This window comes from Manis javanica, chromosome 15 (genome assembly GCF_040802235.1).
Source record: "Manis javanica isolate MJ-LG chromosome 15, MJ_LKY, whole genome shotgun sequence".
In the NCBI taxonomy this organism is placed as follows: Eukaryota; Metazoa; Chordata; class Mammalia; order Pholidota; family Manidae; genus Manis; species Manis javanica.
The window spans coordinates 65,772,372-65,791,329 of NC_133170.1; the positions used below are offsets into that span (position 1 = coordinate 65,772,372).

Here is an 18,958-nt window from a genome sequence, read left to right on the forward strand (position 1 = left end):
GATGCATATATGTTTATAATGGTTATATCCTCTTGGAGTGAGCCCTTTATCATTATGTAATGTCCTTCTTTATCTATTGTTAGTTTCTTTATTTTGAAGTCTATTTTGTCTGATACTAGTATTGCAACACCTGCTTTTTTCTCTCTGTTGTTTGCATGAAATATCTTTCTCCATCCCTTGACTTTTAATATGTACATGTCTTTGGGTTTGAGGTGAGTCACTTATAAGCAGCATATAGATGGGTCTTGCTTTTTTATCCATTCTATTACTCTGTGTCTTTTGATTGGTGCATTCAGTCCATTTACATTTAGGGTGATTATTGAAAGATATGTACGTATTGCCATTACAGGCTTTAGATTTGTGGTTACCAAAGGTTCAAGGTTAGCTTGTTTACTACCTTATTGTCTGACCTCACTTGCTTATTGAGCTGTTATAAACACAGTCTGATGATTATTTCTTTCCCTTCTTTTTCCTCCTCCTCCATTCTTCATATGTTGGGTGTTTTGTTCTGTGCTCTTTTTAGGAGTGCTCCCATCTAGAGCAGTCTCTCTAAGATACCCTGTAGAGGTGGTTTGTGAGAGGCAAATTCCCTCAACTTTTGCTTGTCTGGGAATTGTTTAATCCCTCCTTCATATTTAAATGATAATCGGGCTGGATACAGTATCCTTGGTTCAAGGCCCTTCTGTTTCATTGCATTAAATATATCATGCCATTCTCTTCTGGCCTGTAAGGTTTCTTTTGAGAAGTCTAATGATAGCCTGATGGGTTTTCCTTTGTAGGTGACTTTTTTTCTCTCTCTGGCTGCCTTTAATACTCTGTTCTTGTCCTTGATCCTTGCCATTTTAATTCTTATGTGTCTTGGTGTTGTCCTCCTTGGATCCTTTCTGTTGGGGGTTCTGTGTATTTCCGTGGTCTGTTCGATTATTTCCTCCCCCAGTTTGGGGAAGTTCTCAGCAATTATTTCTTCAAAGACACTTTCTATCCCTTTTTCTCTCTCTTATTCCTCTGGTACCCCTATAATGTGGATATTGTTCCTTTTGGATTGGTCACACAGTTCTCTTAATATTGTTTCATTCCTGGAGATCCTTTTATCTCTCTGCATCAGCTTCTATGCGTTCCTGTTCTCTGGTTTCTATTCCATCAATGGCCTCTTGCATCTTATCCATTCTGCTTATAAATCCTTCCAGAGTTTGTTTCACTTCTGTAATCTCCCTTCAGACGTCTGTAATCCCCCTCCGGACGTCTATAATCTCCCTCCGGACTTCATCCCTTAGCTCTTGCATATTTCTCTGCAGCTCTGTCTGCATGTTTATGATTTTTATTTTGAATTCTTTTTCAGGGAGATTGGTTAGGTCTGCCTCTGCAGATCCTTTCTCAGGTGTAACTGTCCTGCACTGGACCAGATTTTTTTGCCTTTTCATGGTGATAGCAGTGGCTGTAGGCAGGTTGCGCGTGTGTCAGCTGGGAGAAGAAAGTCCTTTCCTGCTTGTTGGATGCCTTGCCCTTCTCCGCTGCTTGTGACAGTTACCCGCACTCCTGGAGCAGCCACCGGGTTAGTCCCCTAAGCTGCTGTGGGGAGTGGCAGGCATGCCAGGTGCACTCCTCCGTGCTAGCAGCAACCCTGCCAGGCAGCTGTGTGATAGCAGCGGCCTTTGGGTCTGGCCTGGGCAGCTGTGCGTTGGGCTGGGATTCCAGTCAGCTGCTGGGAGCACGCCTGTTCCCTCTGGCTCCACTGCAGGTGTGCACAGGGCTCTTCCACACAGGCTTCTACCGGGCTCCTCTGGCTTTACTGCCGCCGGTGCACGCAAGCCGCGCCCAGGCTGTTCAGTCACGACACTGCGGGCTAGCATAAGCCTCTCCTGTGGCACACAGATCTGCTCCCGGTCCCTTCCGGTGCTGCCGTCCCCGGCACACACTGCCACTCTCCCGCTACTGGGCTGGTGTGTCGGGGTCCGCGCCAGTTTGAGGAATGGCTGGCAGGCTGCTTAGTGCCATGAGGGGCTTCAGAGCTGCACTGCTTCCCCAGAGTTTAGGGCACCTAAGTTTCCCCGGTATTCCCAGCTGCCGGGACAACTTGGTCCAGCTATGGGGTCCCTGTCTCTTTAAGACTTGCAGAAAGCACTCGCTTTTCTTTTGTCTCGGGCGCCGGTTGCAGGGACCTGCCCACAGGTTTTGCTTTTCCGTTTCTCTAATATCCAGCACCCTGTGCACCTTCTGTCTGCATTCCGGGTGCGGATTTCTAGAGCTGGTTGTTTAGCAGTCCTGGGCTTTCACTCCCTCCACGTTCCAACTCCTTTCTTCTCTCTGGATTTTGGGGTCAGGGAGCGTTTGGGTCTCGCCTGGCCGCAGCTTGTATCTTACCCCCTTCGTGTGATGTTGAGTTCTCCCTGGTGTAGATGTATCCTGGCTGTTGTACTGCATCCACTGGTGTCTCTTTTAGGAATAGTTGTATTTATTGTATTTTCATAAATATATATGTTTTGGGGAGGAGATTTCCTCTGAACTACTCATGCTGCCATCTTCCCATGATCCCCTTTGTCAGCTTATTTCATTCGTGGGATGTCCTTCCTTTTTAAGGTAAATAATACTCCATGGTATGTTTATACCACATTTTGTCTCTTGTGTGTTCTTGAGGGAAAAAAATCTACTTGTCTATGTGTAAATTTAAAACATTAGAATAATAGGACCGTCCCTATTCACTCTTCTGGCATCCCAGTATTTTCACTTGTAGCAATCTTTCTACACCAACACCAGAGTGGTACTCGAGTGTTACAGACATGTGGGTTGTCACTGGATGAATAGCCGTCAGCCCTTTCATACACCACCCCGAAGTCAGGCCCCATCTTGGTGCGCCATGATTCGTCCACGCCTCCCCCACAGTGGATCAGAGCAAAGGCAAAAGTCCACCGGGTGGGTAGTAAGGGGTGCCAGCCATCTGGGGCTGAGCCCTCCAGAAACAGCATAGTACCAGGCCTGGCTGCCTGGGAGACAGGGAATGATGGCACAGTGCAGGTTTAGGGGGTGCATCTCAGAGCTTGAAGTTGCAAACTTATTTTAAGAATCTTGAGTCTCATGTATAATTACCCCATTTCATAGTTAATGTAGTGCTACTTCACAGATGAGATTTTATTTTCCCTCAGCAGGAAATAATATGTATTCGCTCGTGTGCTAACTTGTTGGCAAATACTTCACCGTGATCAAAGAACTAATCAATTTTATTTTCCTGTTACTGAAGTGGGAGGCAGGAAGTTTTTAAATGTTCTCATAATGACTAATTTTTCAAAAGTTCCTCCTTGATTTCTCTCAACACTATGTCCTCCCTTTGCCTGTGGTGATTTGAGCTTTGATCATTTTTGTTGGGATATTAACATTCCTTCCCAAACAGAACTCGCTGATCTGGTGCTGGTCAGTGGGTAGAGCTATTGCCAGGCCCCCTACAGGTGTCTCAGGCAGCTTGACATCATCACCCTGTGCAGGAGGCTTAGCCAGGCTGCAGGCGAGGTTGGTGTGGGACTGTGTGGTAGGTTGGCTCAGCAATGACTGAGCTGTCCTCCCATTTATCCATATTTGCTGTTTGAGTGAGCCAAGCAACTGAGACTCTCGTTAAGCCAGAAAAGCATTTACATGGAACACTATGGCAGCCACTACCCACACATGGCAATTTAAATTTAACTTAATTAAAATGAAATAAAGTTCAAACTTCATGTCTTTAATCTAAGCTACATTTCAGGTGCTCAGTAGTCACATGTGCCAGTAGCTAACTGGACTAGACAGCACAGTGCAGAGCATTTCTGTCATTGCAGCAACATCTACATTAAACAGCTGGTTGGGTGTTGATTCTTTTTTCCCTGTGGTTTGAAAGTCTGGATTGCTGTATCCATCAGGGTTTTCACTGCACAGTTAGAAACAATACCTCACTGCCTCCAGTGGCTTGAGCAAAACCAGCACCTAGATGGCTCACATTCTGAGTGTGGGGCTCACGAGATGTCCTGAGCGTGCCTGATACAAGCAGAAACCCTGGCATTGAATCCCATTGACTCTGGGTGGCTGGCTTTGGGTCATGTGCTTCTCCCTCAGCATAGCATGTCAGCCAGAGTGGAATGTTCTGGTCCATCTCCTCCTCCAGATTAAATGAGCTTCATTCAGAATTCACGGATTGAGAGGGCAGAAAGATCTGTTGCCTGCATGGTATTTGCATAATATTGACAAGTGAGCTGATACTGTCTTTACTGACAGGGACATCTGTCTGTGTCACATTGTAAATAAGTAAATTTACCAAAAAATTAACACAGTCCCCCAAACAACCAGTGCTATTTTATGTGTGCAGCTGCAGCCCTCCCTCCCAGCCCTGAGAAAGGCCATTCCTCAGTTTGCTGTCAAGGGGCTTTGGCAACAGCTGTTACACACCGCACACCTTAAGACACACTGAAAAGTCTGCAGTTCACCACTTTGTGCCTCAGAAGAGCCAGCTGCCAGGTTTCTGGAGCATAGTCCAATGAGATGTCACCTCACACCAGTCAGAATGGCTATTGTCAACAAGACAAGAAATAAAGTGTTGACGAGCACATGGAGAAAAGGGAACCCTCCTACACTGCAGGTGGGAATGTGATTTGGTGCAGCCACTGTGGAAAGCATGGAGATGCCAAAAAAATGAAAAAATACCATATGACCCAATAATTCTACTTCTGGGAATTTACCTGAAGAAAACAGAATCACTAATATGAAAAGATAAATGCACCTCTGTGTTCATCACAGCATTATTTACTATAGCCAATAAATGAAAGAAACCTAAGTGTCCATCAATAGATGAATGGATAAAGAAGATATGATATGTGTATTCAATGGAAAATTACTCAGCCATAAAAAAAGAATGATATCTTGCCATTTGCTGCAACTTGGATGGACCTAAAGGGTATTATGCTAAGTGAAATAAGCCAGCTAGAAAAAGAAATATCATACATTTTGCTTATATATGAAATCTAAAACAAAACAGTATACAAATGGACTCTTATTAAAATCACAGACAAGAGACTGGTGGTTACCATGGGGAGGGGTCTGGGGGATGTGGGTAACAGGGGAAGGGGAAAGAATATTTGATGTCTTGCTCTGGACAATGGTTATGCAAATGTATACACATGTCAAAACTCACCAAGCTGTACACACACAAAAAAAAATGTTCAGCTGCAGTAGTGAAATCAGCATTACTAATGACAGACACCAGTGAGGATAGGGCCAAAGAAGCAACAATAAATTCAGGGGTGCAGTTGTCAGGTTGGCCATAAAGGTGTAGAGACCCAGCCCAGATCTGCTACCAGCCCCATCATCTGGACTAGCCTGTGCAGATGTCTTCAGGCCACAGGTGCATCTCCCACATTCATGCAGCACAGCAGCTAATAGAGCAGGGCTATGGCTCTGCACCTCCACTCAGAGAGGTGCAGGAGAACAGTCTCAGAATGACAGCAACCCTGTCTTTCTCATTGCTCACACAGAACAGACCCTCCTATAAGGATGGAAAATAGGCCTCTGCTCTTTGCAGGCAAGCCCTGTTTCCCTGGGAGGCCCCTAAGGTGGTTCCAGAAAGGACTGCAGCAGCTCTGACCACCCTCTGGCTACAACCACCACAGGGTTCTGAACAGTGGCCATCAGCCCGTTTCAGGCTCGTTTTTCATGCAGCGTGTATTCCTAATTTAGAGACTGGCTGTTGGGGTTCACCTGCAATAGAAGCTGGCTTTTCTGGCCATGCATAGAGATCTCCATTAGCCAACACATCTGAGCTGTGCACACACCAGGGTGCAGCAGAGGCACTGGCCAGGTGCTTAGCCAGTGTTGTCCTTTCTCCAGCTTCTGAAGTTATAAAGCTTATGCATTTGTTTTCTTTTATTCTTGAAGTTATCACTATGTATGTATGCTTATGGACAAATCCTGACTGGTGCCAGAGTAGAAATAGGTGTTCTAGTCAGTCTGGTTTCTTATCAAGTGTTTACTGTCAATTTTAAAAATTTAACTTGAAAAATATTACACTGAAAGGATTTGAAGCAAGAAAGACTTTGATAACATCCACACTGAAGTGGGTTCCCTGGAGACAGTTTAGGCAGAGCCCTAAACACGAACTTGGCCCATTGAGTTAGGAGAGGGTGACAGGTAGGTGCAGGGTGCGGGGGCCCACAGCAGCACCCCTGCTGAGTGCTTTTGAGTGAAGTGAACCACTCTGAGAACGGCGCATTGTTCTGGGGCAGTTCTCTGCAGCCTTACCACCTGGCACACACGCCTGCTCACCAGGAGTGAAAAATGTGAAAGATGGCATGGCTGGCAGGGAGGCTGCCCCCGAGGGGCAGAGACTGCCATCAGATGGGGAACAGGTGACTCAAGGCCTGCCCGCCAGAGCCCATGGCTTTTTCTCCCACCCAGAGGGAGAAGCATAACTGGAGGAGTCCTCTGCACACAGTGTAGTTTTCCTCATGCAGTTGGCCTCAGCCAGATGGACTCAAGAAGATCATTGGGGGTCCAGAGCTGTTGCTGACTCGCAGGTGCTGGACAGGCCCTGCCCCTGCCCCATGATGCAGACCCATAGCACCTGCACCTGTAGGACCATCCAGGCCCCAGCTTCAGCCTTGGACTGTGTTCTGGAAACCTGACAGCTGGCTCTTCTGAAGCACAAAGTGGTGAACTGCAGACTTCTCAGTATATGTGGAGGTGTGCAGTGTGTATCGGCAGTTGCCCAAGCTTGACAGCGAACTGAAGAGTGGCCTTTCTCAAGGCTGGGAGGGAGGGCTGCAGTTGCAGATACAAAACTGCTTGTTGTTTGGAGGATTTTCTTGTGTTTTTTTTTTTTGTTTTTTGTAAGTTCACTTATTTTACAATGTGACACGGACAGATATTCCCGTCAGTAAAGACAGGATCAGCTCATCACTTGTCAACATTAAGTTCTGCATTATTGTGTGGATATGCCGGGCTGATGGCTATCCATATGGTTGGTGCTCCTTGGTCATCACGTAGGGGGATAATGGGGGTCCTTGGGTGATCTTGTCTCTGTCCTTATCCTTTGTCTTGCACATACAGGTGAAGGGCTCTTTAGAGTAAATTCCTAGAAATGGCGCTGCTCTGGGTAGTGCACGCCACTCAGGGTGGTGGTTCCTTGACTTGCATGGGGCCCCTGTTGTGAAAACAGCAGTGCTGCCCAAGGACCAGCCCACTCACGTGTTGCCTTGGAATGAAGAGGTTTTATGCAATGAGAATTTGTTAAGGGCAGCATGGTGCCAAGTTAATCTCTGCAGAGTAAGACTGATTGCTGATGGATTATCTTGTTTATGGTGACCATCACTGGGTTTGTGTGCAGTGTAATGACTCGAGGAACATACATTGTAAAATGACGGCCACAATAAGTTTAGTCAAAACTTGCCAACTCACATAATACAAAAAAAAAAGGAAGGCTTGCCCCGGCATGGCTGCCCAGCCCGCACGCACCTGCAGACACCACACGTCTTAAGTTTCGAGCAATTTGGGGAAATGAAGGAGGACCGAGAAGGAAAGCAAGGGGAGGGAGGGTCAGGGGTTTAAAAAAAAAAAAAAAAAAGGAAGAAATGTTTTTTTCCTTGTGACAAAAAATTTTTGAAAGCCCCTTTTAGTTTACGCCTCTGAAAGTTATTTTCAAAGTGGTACTGAGGTTCATGTAAACCTAATGCTGGAAGTTTGAGTGATTTCTTTTTTTGTGCAAAACACAGTTGTTTATGAAAGATCCAGTGTGGCTCTTTTCTCTACACAGTGTCCCTAATTCTGAGGTCTTTCATCAAATCCAGTTGCTGCAGCCCAACAAGCTGGGGAGTGAACCCCTGCATGAGAAGAGGGGTTGGTTACTTCCCGGCATCTCAGGATCCCTCGTTCTTGCTTGAGATGCCAGAGCAAAATTTTTAGAGCAACAAGAAGAGGTGTGGTCTTCCCTGAGATATCAGTGCATTGTTGGTGTGAAGGCTTCAAAGTTGAAAGTTTATAAATACATGTTATAAATGTCACATTTTCCCTGTTAACATCCAGAACATTTCTGTTCCCAGGAAGCCAGCACTGTGCCCTGTCCTCTTCTGGCTGGAGGTAGACCTCTGCCCACCTTAGACACTAAACCCACAGAAGGGCCTTCAAGCAGAAGCAAAGACCTGCCCAGAGAAGAAGAGAGAGAAAAGAAAAAGAAAAAGCACAAAAAACGGTCTCGAACAAGATCACGCTCTCCCAAGTACCACTCATCCTCCAAGTCCAGGTCCAGACCCCACTCAAAAGCAAAGCACTGTCTTCCTAGTGCCTACCGGACAGCACGGCGCTCTAGGTGGGTGTGCGGGTACCTATGCTCCTTGGGCAGAGCCAGGAGATTAGCCAGTCCACGCCTAGTAACCAGCCCCATGAGTGTTTTGTATAGTGTCTTTTAGCCCCAGTTAAGATCTTCCCAAAGTATTTCTGACTTTCTACTTAACTTTCTGAAACTTGTCAGCTGCTGCCAGGTTTCTAAAAAATAGATTGATTAAAACTTAACAGGTCTTGGAAGCAAGCCTCGCATGTTTGCTGAATGTGTGAAAGTCCTCAGGGTGGGGGTCTTCTGTTGTGTTTGAGTGCACGGACCCTCCCAGGCTACTCTCTCCTGGCCACAGTGAAAACCTGTCCACTCGGGCTCATTCAGCTCCTCCTGCACGGCACCTGCCAGTGCAGGTAAAGAATGAAACCCACGCTGTGAGTCCCTCTCAGCCACCTCCAGGCCTCCCACTTGGCGCCACTGCTTATCATGAGCCGCCTACACCTGGAGCCAGTTTTTGAGAAAGCAGCCTAACATTTCAGGCAACAGAAATAACAAAACATGAAAACCTTCAGGGGTCACAGATTTTACTCCTCAGCAGTTTTCTTTTTGTTTCTTTTTTTTTAAGTAACTGGCTTGCAAGAGAGTCAGAAAAGCAAATTCCTAGTCTTAAAACTGCATCATGCCTTTCAGTGTGTTCCTAAACATTGACTGGGCTTCCCTCAGTCTCTCTGGGGCAATTTTCCTTATACTGTTGTGCTCCGGTTTCTCCTCTGTAATTTATGTCTATTCCTTCCTTTCCATGGGAAAATGCAGGTGCCTATACTTTTCTGTGTTGAAAAGTATATATACTTGTACACATTTGCCTCTGAATATATTCTGAAACCAATATGCTTTTTCCTATTTTCACCCAGACCAAAACCTGAAGAACTAACAAGTATTTATACTTGCTCATCTATAGTGACATTGGATTTAGGTACAGATACAGATAAATTGGATTCTTGACCATCTGTATTTTTGCTGGTTCTTTTAGAAGTTTATCTCTTCCCACCAGCACACCTTGTTTTTTGAACATCTTTGCTGACATATTTTTTATTTTTGAAAGTTCCCAGGAATTTGTATGTTTATATCAGAACTTTATAAGTTTTCCTATTTAAAAAATTTCTTAGGACTTTATATAGTAGAAACAAATAATATAGGCCTATACAAGCCCTCAGAGTGATAACATGCCCAGTAAAATTTTTCCCAATTGTCCTTCATTACAGGGCTCAAAGAAAAGAGTGTAACTCATTCCTAAATTCCCAGCCTAGGGGGCTGGTAACTGTAAAGGTTCTTGGACCATTTCTTCTGTGAGAAATGAGTTTGGCTTTAATGTTGAGTGTTGAGCAGTTACAGCAGATGCTCATATCTAGTACCGAAATGTCCATCTGTTCAGTCATAAGGATGATGTAATAGCCACAGACTTCTTCCCAGACTGTTCTGTTCAGAACTAGAAGTGTTCATCTAACACATGGAATTTTTAGTTTCTAGGTTTTATGTGCTTTTTTACTCAGTATCTATAACAGAGTAAGTCACTTTATGTATTAATGCTTTTCAAATAATTTTTTATTTTAGAACAGATTCAGAGTTATGTATTTTATATGCAAATATGTTTTATATTGTTTTTTTTTACCTTGTTTTTATATATTCAGTGCTGACAAATGCAAGAAGCAAAATCTAATCCTTAGTTTGTAACTTTAAGTTAAAAGAAAAAATTAAAGGTTGTCTGAGTATGAGTTCTATAATGAGACTACCAGTCTTGCCTTAATTTGACCTGCAGTCACAATACTTTACATGACAACAGAGATGAGTATTTTCATAACTCAAAACTTTCTTCTGTCTCAGTAGCTGAGGTAGTATCTGCATGATGCATTTAGCTTTGAAGTTCACTAAGTCAGATCTTTGGTATTTGGTTTTATCAAGGCAAAGAGCAACTTTATTAAAAATAAAAAAGATAATATTATGAAACTAAACTTCCAAAACATTTGATTGTCCAGGAAGTTTGCCTTACCAGCTGGTACCTGACACTGATGCCTCTTGAAACCAGAAGTCCTCTGAGCTCAGCCATGAAGGGGAAAGGTCTCCCATCAGAGGCGCCTGGGCTCCCCCTGGAGAAACCTGCCTCAGCTCTCACTTCTGAAGAGAGTGGGCTGTGTTTTATTTAGTAATATTGTACTATTTTTCTAAGACCTACTTTCTCAATGCAAGCTTTACCAGCACTAAATTCCAGGGATCCAGGTGGATTTAGAAAGCAGTAATTGTAACTGAGAAACATCAGTGTTCTCAATAATATGAATTATTGAAATATAAAAAATAATTAAATGTTAGCCAACATACTGAAGTTGCTAGTGATAGTTAATAATTTATTCTTTATCTGTCTTCTCAGATAGAACAACCCACTACAGATATAATGTCTAACATAGGGCATATCAGATTTGTTCTTGGGCCTGACAGCCTTAATTGATTGTGTTAAAAAGAGTACTACCAGCTCCAAGTGCAGTGGACATTTATTAATATTTCTACTTGTGGTAGGATACTGCAATTGAAATATGTTTTCTTTTATGTATTAAATGACTAAAATCCTTTATAAAATGTGGAAAGTTAACATCCGAAAAGACCTTTTCTGTCATAAGTACTTTTTATGTTAGTTAAATAGATAATGACTGTCATGAGAATCCCATTGCCCCAGTGTGTCTAAGTTATAGATGGCGAGATCTCCAAAGGTGAATTCATCATAGAAAAACCTTTAGTTTCCAAAATCTCAGAAAGCAGAGTGATTACAAGGTAGTATTTAGTGTCTTCTAAGTCAACATTGATTGAAGTATAAGAATTTTTCCTCTGTTGTTTCCTATTTTTATATCACATTAGGTTCTCTGCCTTAATGAAGTAGCAGTTTATTTACTGTCTAAAATTAAAAAGTGCTAATGGTTTAGGCATTTTTAAGCTAAATGTATGAGTAAAGCTTAAAATTAAGTTTATTTTTTAAACTTTGGATAAAATCACCTTTGGTGTTTGTTTCATTGGTTAGTTGTGTTTAAGGGGTGTCTGGATGGGGAGAGGTTCTATATAGAGCTTTGCGTTTCCCCACTTCAAGGTACTCTGTGTGGAGGGTCTACCTATAAGAATGTTTGGTTACAGAAGTTAACTCTCTCAGGACTTTCCCTTGGGGAGGAGGCTGGGAGCTGAGGGTTAATGGGACTTTTTAGCAGCTGTATTTAACATTCAAAAAAGAATACAAGCAGGTAAAATTGAGCTCATATTTTAGCTTCAAGTATGTGATCCCTTAATTTTTCCCCATGATAAACTACATAGCAAACAGTGAAGGTAATTGAGTTCATCTCCTGATCCTTAAAGGGAAGGATGGGGTGGGGGGTGAGGTTCCCACCAGCTGACCAGTGCTGAGTGGGCCAGCAGCTCTCTGTCCTTGGGAGCAGGTCGTAGCCCAGCAGACCAAGCTGCAGGCCATCTGTACCTGCAGTCTGGGGAAAGAGCTGCAGGAGACACTGGCGCCTGAGGAGAGTAGGAAGGGTTATAAGTGAACTTTGGTCCACAGCTTAAACTTGAGAAGAACTAAAACTTGGGAGCCTCTTGGTCATTGCAGCCAGTCAGGACTGGATCCTTGCTGCTAAGCCACTTGCTCCATTTGTACAGTTAAAGAGGACCTGTGGGCAACATGGTAGCCGGAATGGAGGAAGTAGGTTAAGTGAAATGGGTACATGTTAGTACGGAGAAGCTATTCGTAAATATCACTATAATTCAGATAAATGTGCCTTTACTTGAAAGTAAACCATTATGATTATTCAAGAAAAAATATCTCAGTTGCATTATGCTTGAGAAATTTTTAATTCAGACTATTTCATCTTCTTTTTAAGAAGGCCTCTGGTCACATTTTACAGATGATTTACTTGGCAAAATGGAATTCCTGTTCATTGCACTGTGTTCTGGTAGCAATATTAAGAGCCTAATTAACAGAATAAAAGCATTAAAGCTTCTTTAATTAAAATAAAATCTAAGCATTATCTGGCATACTAACTGCCCCCAATTCTGAGATGGGCTTTTCCCAGATAACTTGGAACCTGACAGCCACTTCACTTAAAGAAACTCTAATGCTGATAGCCATGGCAGAATGGTATTGTAATTCAAAGTTTTGAACTTGCAGGCATTGAAAACTAACTTATTCTTCCTGGTTGCTGAGTTACTATAGAATCTTGTGTGTACACCTTCCTTGGGTGCTGTAGCTTTGATTAAGCAGAGCTTTTTTCAGGGTTCTGCTACCACCCAGCACAGCACATTTTATTCTGCATGCGAAGTGTGTGCCTCCATGTCACAGACCCACAGCTTCCCAGTGGGCTGTGTTCAAGGGGCACTGAGTGTGGAACCATGTCCCAGCAGCTAATCAGTGGCAGCAGCAAGACAATTATCAGGCAGCTCTGGCTATAGACAGATTTGACTCCTGCAGCTTTTGTGGGGGAAAACCTGGTAAAATGTCAAGGTGTCTGGCTGACCTCACCTTTGTGATCTGTTATGAATCTTACAAAAGGTCTGGGGAAAAAATTCAAAACCATTTTCTAAGCTGGAACGTAGTTCTGCAGCCAATGATGGTGCCCTGAGCAGGCTCGCCCATGGCTGGGATGTCCTCAGGAGTAATGCAGGGCTTTTTCCATCTGACCCAGAGGGTGGGAGTGATAAGAGGCTGACTTCTGGACCAACAGTGTGTGTTGTTTTTTTGGGTTTTATTGTAATTAAGATGGTTCAGTGTAGAATATTTCTAATGGCAGACTCAAACTGCTCTTTATATTGTTTTGGAGTGGGTTGTCATAGAAACAGAACAAAAAGAAATCTTTCTCCCCTCCAGATTTCTGCTCATTGCAGGTCTTCCCAAAACAGTAATTTCACTGAATGAACAATACTAAAATAAGTGTCCTAAACCCATTGTTAAGAGTCCCTCCATTTAGGACCTTGAGCCCCTGTGGGTTAGGGTCTCAAGTTGGAGTTCTCAGGAGTGGCTTGTCCAAAGGCTTGGCTGCCGTATGTAATTAGGTCACTGCAGGAATAGAACAAGTCTTTTTCCAGGCATGTGAGAAGGAAAAATAAAAGATTAGTGGATGGTTTTGCATCCAAGAAATCTCATTATCTTAAATTATTTAGCCTAAATTATCATGGGAATGGCATGGTCTGAATTGGATTAAAGGTTTAGGCTCAATGCCAGCAGACATACAGCCATTGGTTTTTCATACAAGGCCATGAGGCTAGTGTGAACAAGAGAAATTCCAGATAATCCTCTGACTTCATTACATTTTAGTTTCTTCCTGTTACCTGTATTCAAAACAGAAATGACTTGCTTGAATTCTATGGCCTTCCCTTACCTAATTTTAACGGAAATACCAATGGGCTGAACATTTTCAGGGGATAAAACAGTCAAGGCAGGAGGAAGGAGAGGCAGCCCCGCTAGCTGCTTGTCCCAGTCAGGCCTTGAGCTCTCCAGCACTGTTGCGATTGGCCCACAGACAGCTGCAACCTCAGAGCGCTGTGCCCAGCCACCAGCATGGCATTGGCATGACGGGTGGCGGGGAGCAGAGCATGAACTACCTTGCCACATCAGGGCCCCACTGCACACACGAGGTCTGCTCGCTAAAGTCAGGGTGCATCCTGCTGACCAGATGGCATGAGTGAACCCTTGTCTCTTCTGCCAGGTCCCGGTCCCGGTCCCCGCGAAGAAGAGCTCACTCCCCCGAGAGACGGAGGGAAGAACGAAGTGTCCCCACTGCCTACCGGATGAGTAACAGCCCTGGGGTCAGCAGGAAGCGAACCCGGTCCAGGTAGGTGGGTGGCCAGGCTTTCATAGATGCAGCCTGTGGGGTGACAGAAAAGGCTGCAAGTGGCGGGTCACATATGTCCTCTGGCAGCTTCCCACCACTGTGGAAGCAGGGGTAGCAGAGGGAACACCATGGGCTAGAGCTAGGTGCTATCAGGTGGGGCTGCGGCACTGGAGCTGCGCTTGGGAATGCCTTTTCCCGGCACCTGGACTCACTCAGCTCCTTTCCCTTTACCTGCCAACAGGGAAAGGAAGTGTGATGAGGGACAGGAGGGTCAGATGTTGGAGTCACGAGTGAATCCCTGCTCTGCCCTGGGGCAGGCGACTGACCAGGCTATAGCTGCAGCTCCCAGGAGAGGGCCCCAGAGTTCTTGAGGGGCCTGAGAGCGGGGTTGGGGGTGGTCCTCTGACCCTTTGGCCACAAGAAGAGACCTGTCCTGGCTGTGGAGGGCAAGAGAGGCCAGCTGCCATTTCTGCTGAAGTGGAAACCCCAGCTATGGGCCTCTGACACAGGGCAGGTGGGGCTCCCCAGCTCTTCCTCCCTAGAGAGAACTCCAAGCTCTGGCAGTCCAGGCCATCTGTACTTCTCTGGGCCTGCCAGTACCCCCAAGCCAGGGAGCACAGCTAGGGACCATGGCTTCCATTAGTACCACCAGCAGGTGCTTCTCTCTCATGCAAAGTGTACTGTCAGGAATTGTCCCACCCAGCGTGGGTGGTACCACCCAGCTGCTGTATGTCATGTGGCTTGTGTGTTCCCATTCTCCTAGTAAATGGGGTTCTGGTTTTTTGTGAGCCCCCAGCTCTGGTAGGTGGACAAGGAGCATAGCTGTCCAGTGACTGAGGCACCCAAAAAAGGCAAGATGAGATGAACAACATAGCTTTGGATTTCATAACACTGTGCTGCCGAGTGTATGTGAGTCAGGATGCTTGGGGTTCCAGAACCTTCTAGAGGACAGATCTTAAACTACCAGTGTGAAAAACACTGTTCTTGGATAGGTGAACCCAGCTATTGCCCAAACCCATGCATCCACAAGCCAAGCAGCCTCAAAGATGCCCTTAATGGGACCAGTTCTAAAAACATATTCCTAACAGAAAAAATGTTCCTGCGGTCCGACTAGTTATGTGATAGGTCCATTAGTTGATGAAATGTAATCTCTTTTTCTTAATACAAAAAAAAGAATAAAAGCTACAAAGTTGATAGATTTCACCAAAGGTTTCATGTACAAACTCACTCTGTTTATAAAATACATTTTGTGCCTTAGTAATCCCACACTAAACATATGTGACTATTCCAGGAAATCAGGGGAATTGAAGTATATTTAAAATTTTATTCCTTAAGCAAGTAATTGTTTAACTTTAGAAATTCATCATCACCTTTAGTATACGTAAAGGGCATGGTCTAAAATTAACCTTGAAGCAAAAGGTCTTTTCTAATAAGTCATACAAAGGAAGTTAAGAGTCAGTTGGCCGTAGGGCCGAGCTACCCTACTCTGATAGATGGGATTAAACCTATTAGCCTGTCTCTGAGGAGTTGTGGTAACTGTGGTAGATTCAGGAGGAACCCAGTAGAGGTGAACATGTGCACAATTCCTGGTTGATTTTGTCGTCTTGATTATAAACCCAGAGTTGTCTAAGTCCAGAATATGTTCTATTCAGTCAAGTTATGTTAATCTGGCAGTCAGACTGTGTCCCCTCTATCCTCCTGCTCAGAGTAGGTGTAGGGTCCCTGCTTCTGTGTGGTGGCAGGGAATTAATTAATCTACCAAATCAGGGTCATTTCAATCCTCAGGTTACCCAGACCACAAGGACACTGCCCCCTGACAGATTTAAAGAGTTATGTCTTCAAGCAGATCATTGAGTGCTGCTCATTGTGAAATATGTTACTAGAAAATTTGAAACTTAACTATTTTAAAATAGTAAAGTTGAACACCCATATGCATATAGCCTCAGCTTGACACAACTGTGACAAGTGTTAATGTTTTGCCACATTTGCATTTATTCTCTTCCCCTTTTTTCCTCCCTCTCTCTTCCTGTGCATATATGTACTGACTTGACAAATTCAGGCTTGCTGTATTACAGAAGGCCCTGTGATCTGGATTTCTGTGGCAGTGCCCCCATGGCTAGGTCCATGTTAGCCCATGTTATGTAAGTTCCAATGCTTCACTCCAGGGGACACAGTAGGTGTCTGTCCCATTACCAGTGATGCTGAGTTTGAGTGCTTGGTGAAGGTTGCATATACCATGGAGTCGTTCCTCTCCCTCTTGATCTGTGAGGTGGCACTGTGGACTATGCTTGTCCTGTTCCCATGGCCTTCTCTTCTTCTTGGTCTCTGCATCCGCTGATACTTGAGTCATTCTTACATTAGTGGAGGCAATGGGGGCTTTCTAATTCTTCCCTTGCTTCCCTGAAGAAGAATCTACCCCCCTTCATTTCAGTATCCCTAGGACTTTGGGGTTTGTGGGCTTTGTTTTTTTATTTGTTGTACAATAATCCATTACCATTATTTTTCTGTTTGATGATGACAGTGTCTCACATTTGGCCCCATTGCTATTTGAGCATTTTGTTTCTTTTTGGCCCACCAAGATACTGTAGGCTTAGCTGGTGCTCTCCCTGCCTGGCCCTGTGGTCAGCCATTTCTCCAAACAACCCTGGTTTCTTTTAATGAGTATTTGGAAATAAAGATCTGGACATACTAAATATTTTTTAAGTCTAAAATCCTTAAGAATGATTGGCCAAATTTTATCACAGTAGAGGTCAACAGGAGGTCTCAGTTATTTTGTTACAGTAAATAACAAATGGTAAGTTGTTGGGTATTTTTCTGTTGAATTCTGCCTGCTTAGCACTGCATTGGACACATTGGTAGATGTTTGTTGAGTGAGTCAGTGAGAATATACTGTTGTTAGGTGGTTCCTACATTTATACATGAGTGTTAGTAATTCATGGCACACTTTGATAACTGAAGGATGTATGTCGTTCCCTAGAGCAACCACTCAAAAAACAGCTAAAAAACCAATAGAGGGTATAAAATAGAACTGTAAAAATGCTGTATTCAAAAGAAAGCAGAAAAGTGGAGGGGGGTGTAAAGAATAACAGACAGCTGGAAAATGAGGTTACAGACAAGATCATCCATACAAATAATACACTAACTGTAAGCAGACTAAAAACTCTAGTTAAACAGCAGAGATTTTAGACGGCATTAAAAAGTAAAACCTAATACTCAGCTGCTTACAAGAGACACTTTACATTTAAGTACACAAACCGGTTAGAATTTAAAAGATGGGCCATATAACGCCAACAACAGCTGCATGACCAGGAGACAGTGAAGGAGCAGTACTGGAAGCAAAGAGCTGCCTCACAGTCGCACACTAATGAAAGCTTGCAGCACCTGAGGCAGAGCTGTCAGGACCAAGAGGACGGGACACACAATGTGGGTGCAGGAGGTGAGCAGTGCTGTTAGCCACACTGCAGTCTCCTTTGGGAGAGCACACATTCTAGTGACGTGCACTGGATCATACACTGTCCACTAAGTAAGTCCCAGTAGTTCCGAAAGAGTCGATGATATGGAGTATGTTCCCTTACCACACAGCAGTAACTATAAAAACCTATAAAGAGATAGCTGGAAAAATCCCCAAATATTTCAAAGTTAACACATTTAAAATTACCCATAAGTCAAAAAAGGAATCACAAGAGAAAGTAGGAAATATTTTGAAATGAATGATAATGAAAATATTCAAATCTGTGTAGTGCAGCTATGCTTAGAAGGAATCTAGTAGCTTTAAATGTTTATATTAGAAAAGAAGAAAGTTCTAAAAACAATGATCTTAAGAAGCTAGAAAAAGGACAAATTAAACCCAAAGTTAGTGGAAGCATGGAAATCATAACAATCAGAAATCAAAGAAATAGAAAAAAATAAACAGTAATACCACAATACTAAAACCAAGAAATGGTTCTTTGAAAATCATCCAAAAATTGGTAAATCTTTATTAAGATTGATCAAGAATGAAAGACCCTACAGATTTTAAAAGGATAGTAAGAAAAAAGTATCTTATTCCAGTTAATCTCACAACTTAGGTGAAATGGACACATTCCTTGAAAGAAACTCCCAAACAGAAGAAATAGAAAATCTAAATTCCTTATCTGCTAAAGAAATTGTATTTTTAATTTAGAACCTTTCCACAAAATTCTAACAGACACATTTGAGAAAGTAGGGATACCAATTTTGTAGACACCACTGAAGGAAAATAGAGGAACGAACACTTCCCAGCTCAGCTCATGAGACTGCCAGAAATGCCTCCTGCGCAGGTGAGCAGTGTGTGTGCGCATAAGGGGGCGGGGCGGGGGAGGCAGTATGCACTCACAAACCAGTACTCTCAAGAGCAAAGGAGCAAAAACCTTGATGAGATCGAAGCAGATCTCAGTCCAGCAACTTATTAAGAGGATACTACATTGTGACCAAATGTAATTTGTCTCAGGAATACGAGGTTCTTTAACATTCAAAGACCAATCCTTGTAATTCACTGTATTCCCAGAATAAATAGTCACATGATATTTCAGTAGATGCAGAAGTATCTGCGTCTGACACAATTCATTACCCAGTCAATAAAAATAAAAGGGGCTGAAATGAAAACAACAGCACAACACCTGAACTTCTGTGGGACGCAGCAAAGGCAGTTCTAAGAGGAAAGTATATAGCAATCCAGGCCTATTTAAAGAAGGAAGAACAATCCCAAACGAATAGTCTAAAGTCGCAATTGTTGAAACTGGGAAAAGAAGAACAAATGAGGCCCAAAGTCAGCAGAAGGAGGAACATAATAAAGATCAGAGAAGAA

At 43.6% G+C, this 18,958-nt stretch overlaps 1 protein-coding gene across 3 annotated transcripts in view; it reads left to right on the forward strand.

Moving 5' to 3' along the window:
* Positions 1 to 18,958, forward strand: part of SFSWAP (splicing factor SWAP) — an 83,090-nt gene that overhangs the window by 53,060 nt on the left and 11,072 nt on the right. For all 3 annotated transcript variants that reach the window (XM_037014145.2, XM_037014146.2, XM_037014147.2), the window contains 2 exons: positions 8,049 to 8,314; positions 14,008 to 14,133. In XM_037014145.2, coding sequence (XP_036870040.2) covers positions 8,049 to 8,314; positions 14,008 to 14,133 — 392 coding nt within the window. The remainder of the gene's footprint in view (positions 1 to 8,048; positions 8,315 to 14,007; positions 14,134 to 18,958) is intronic.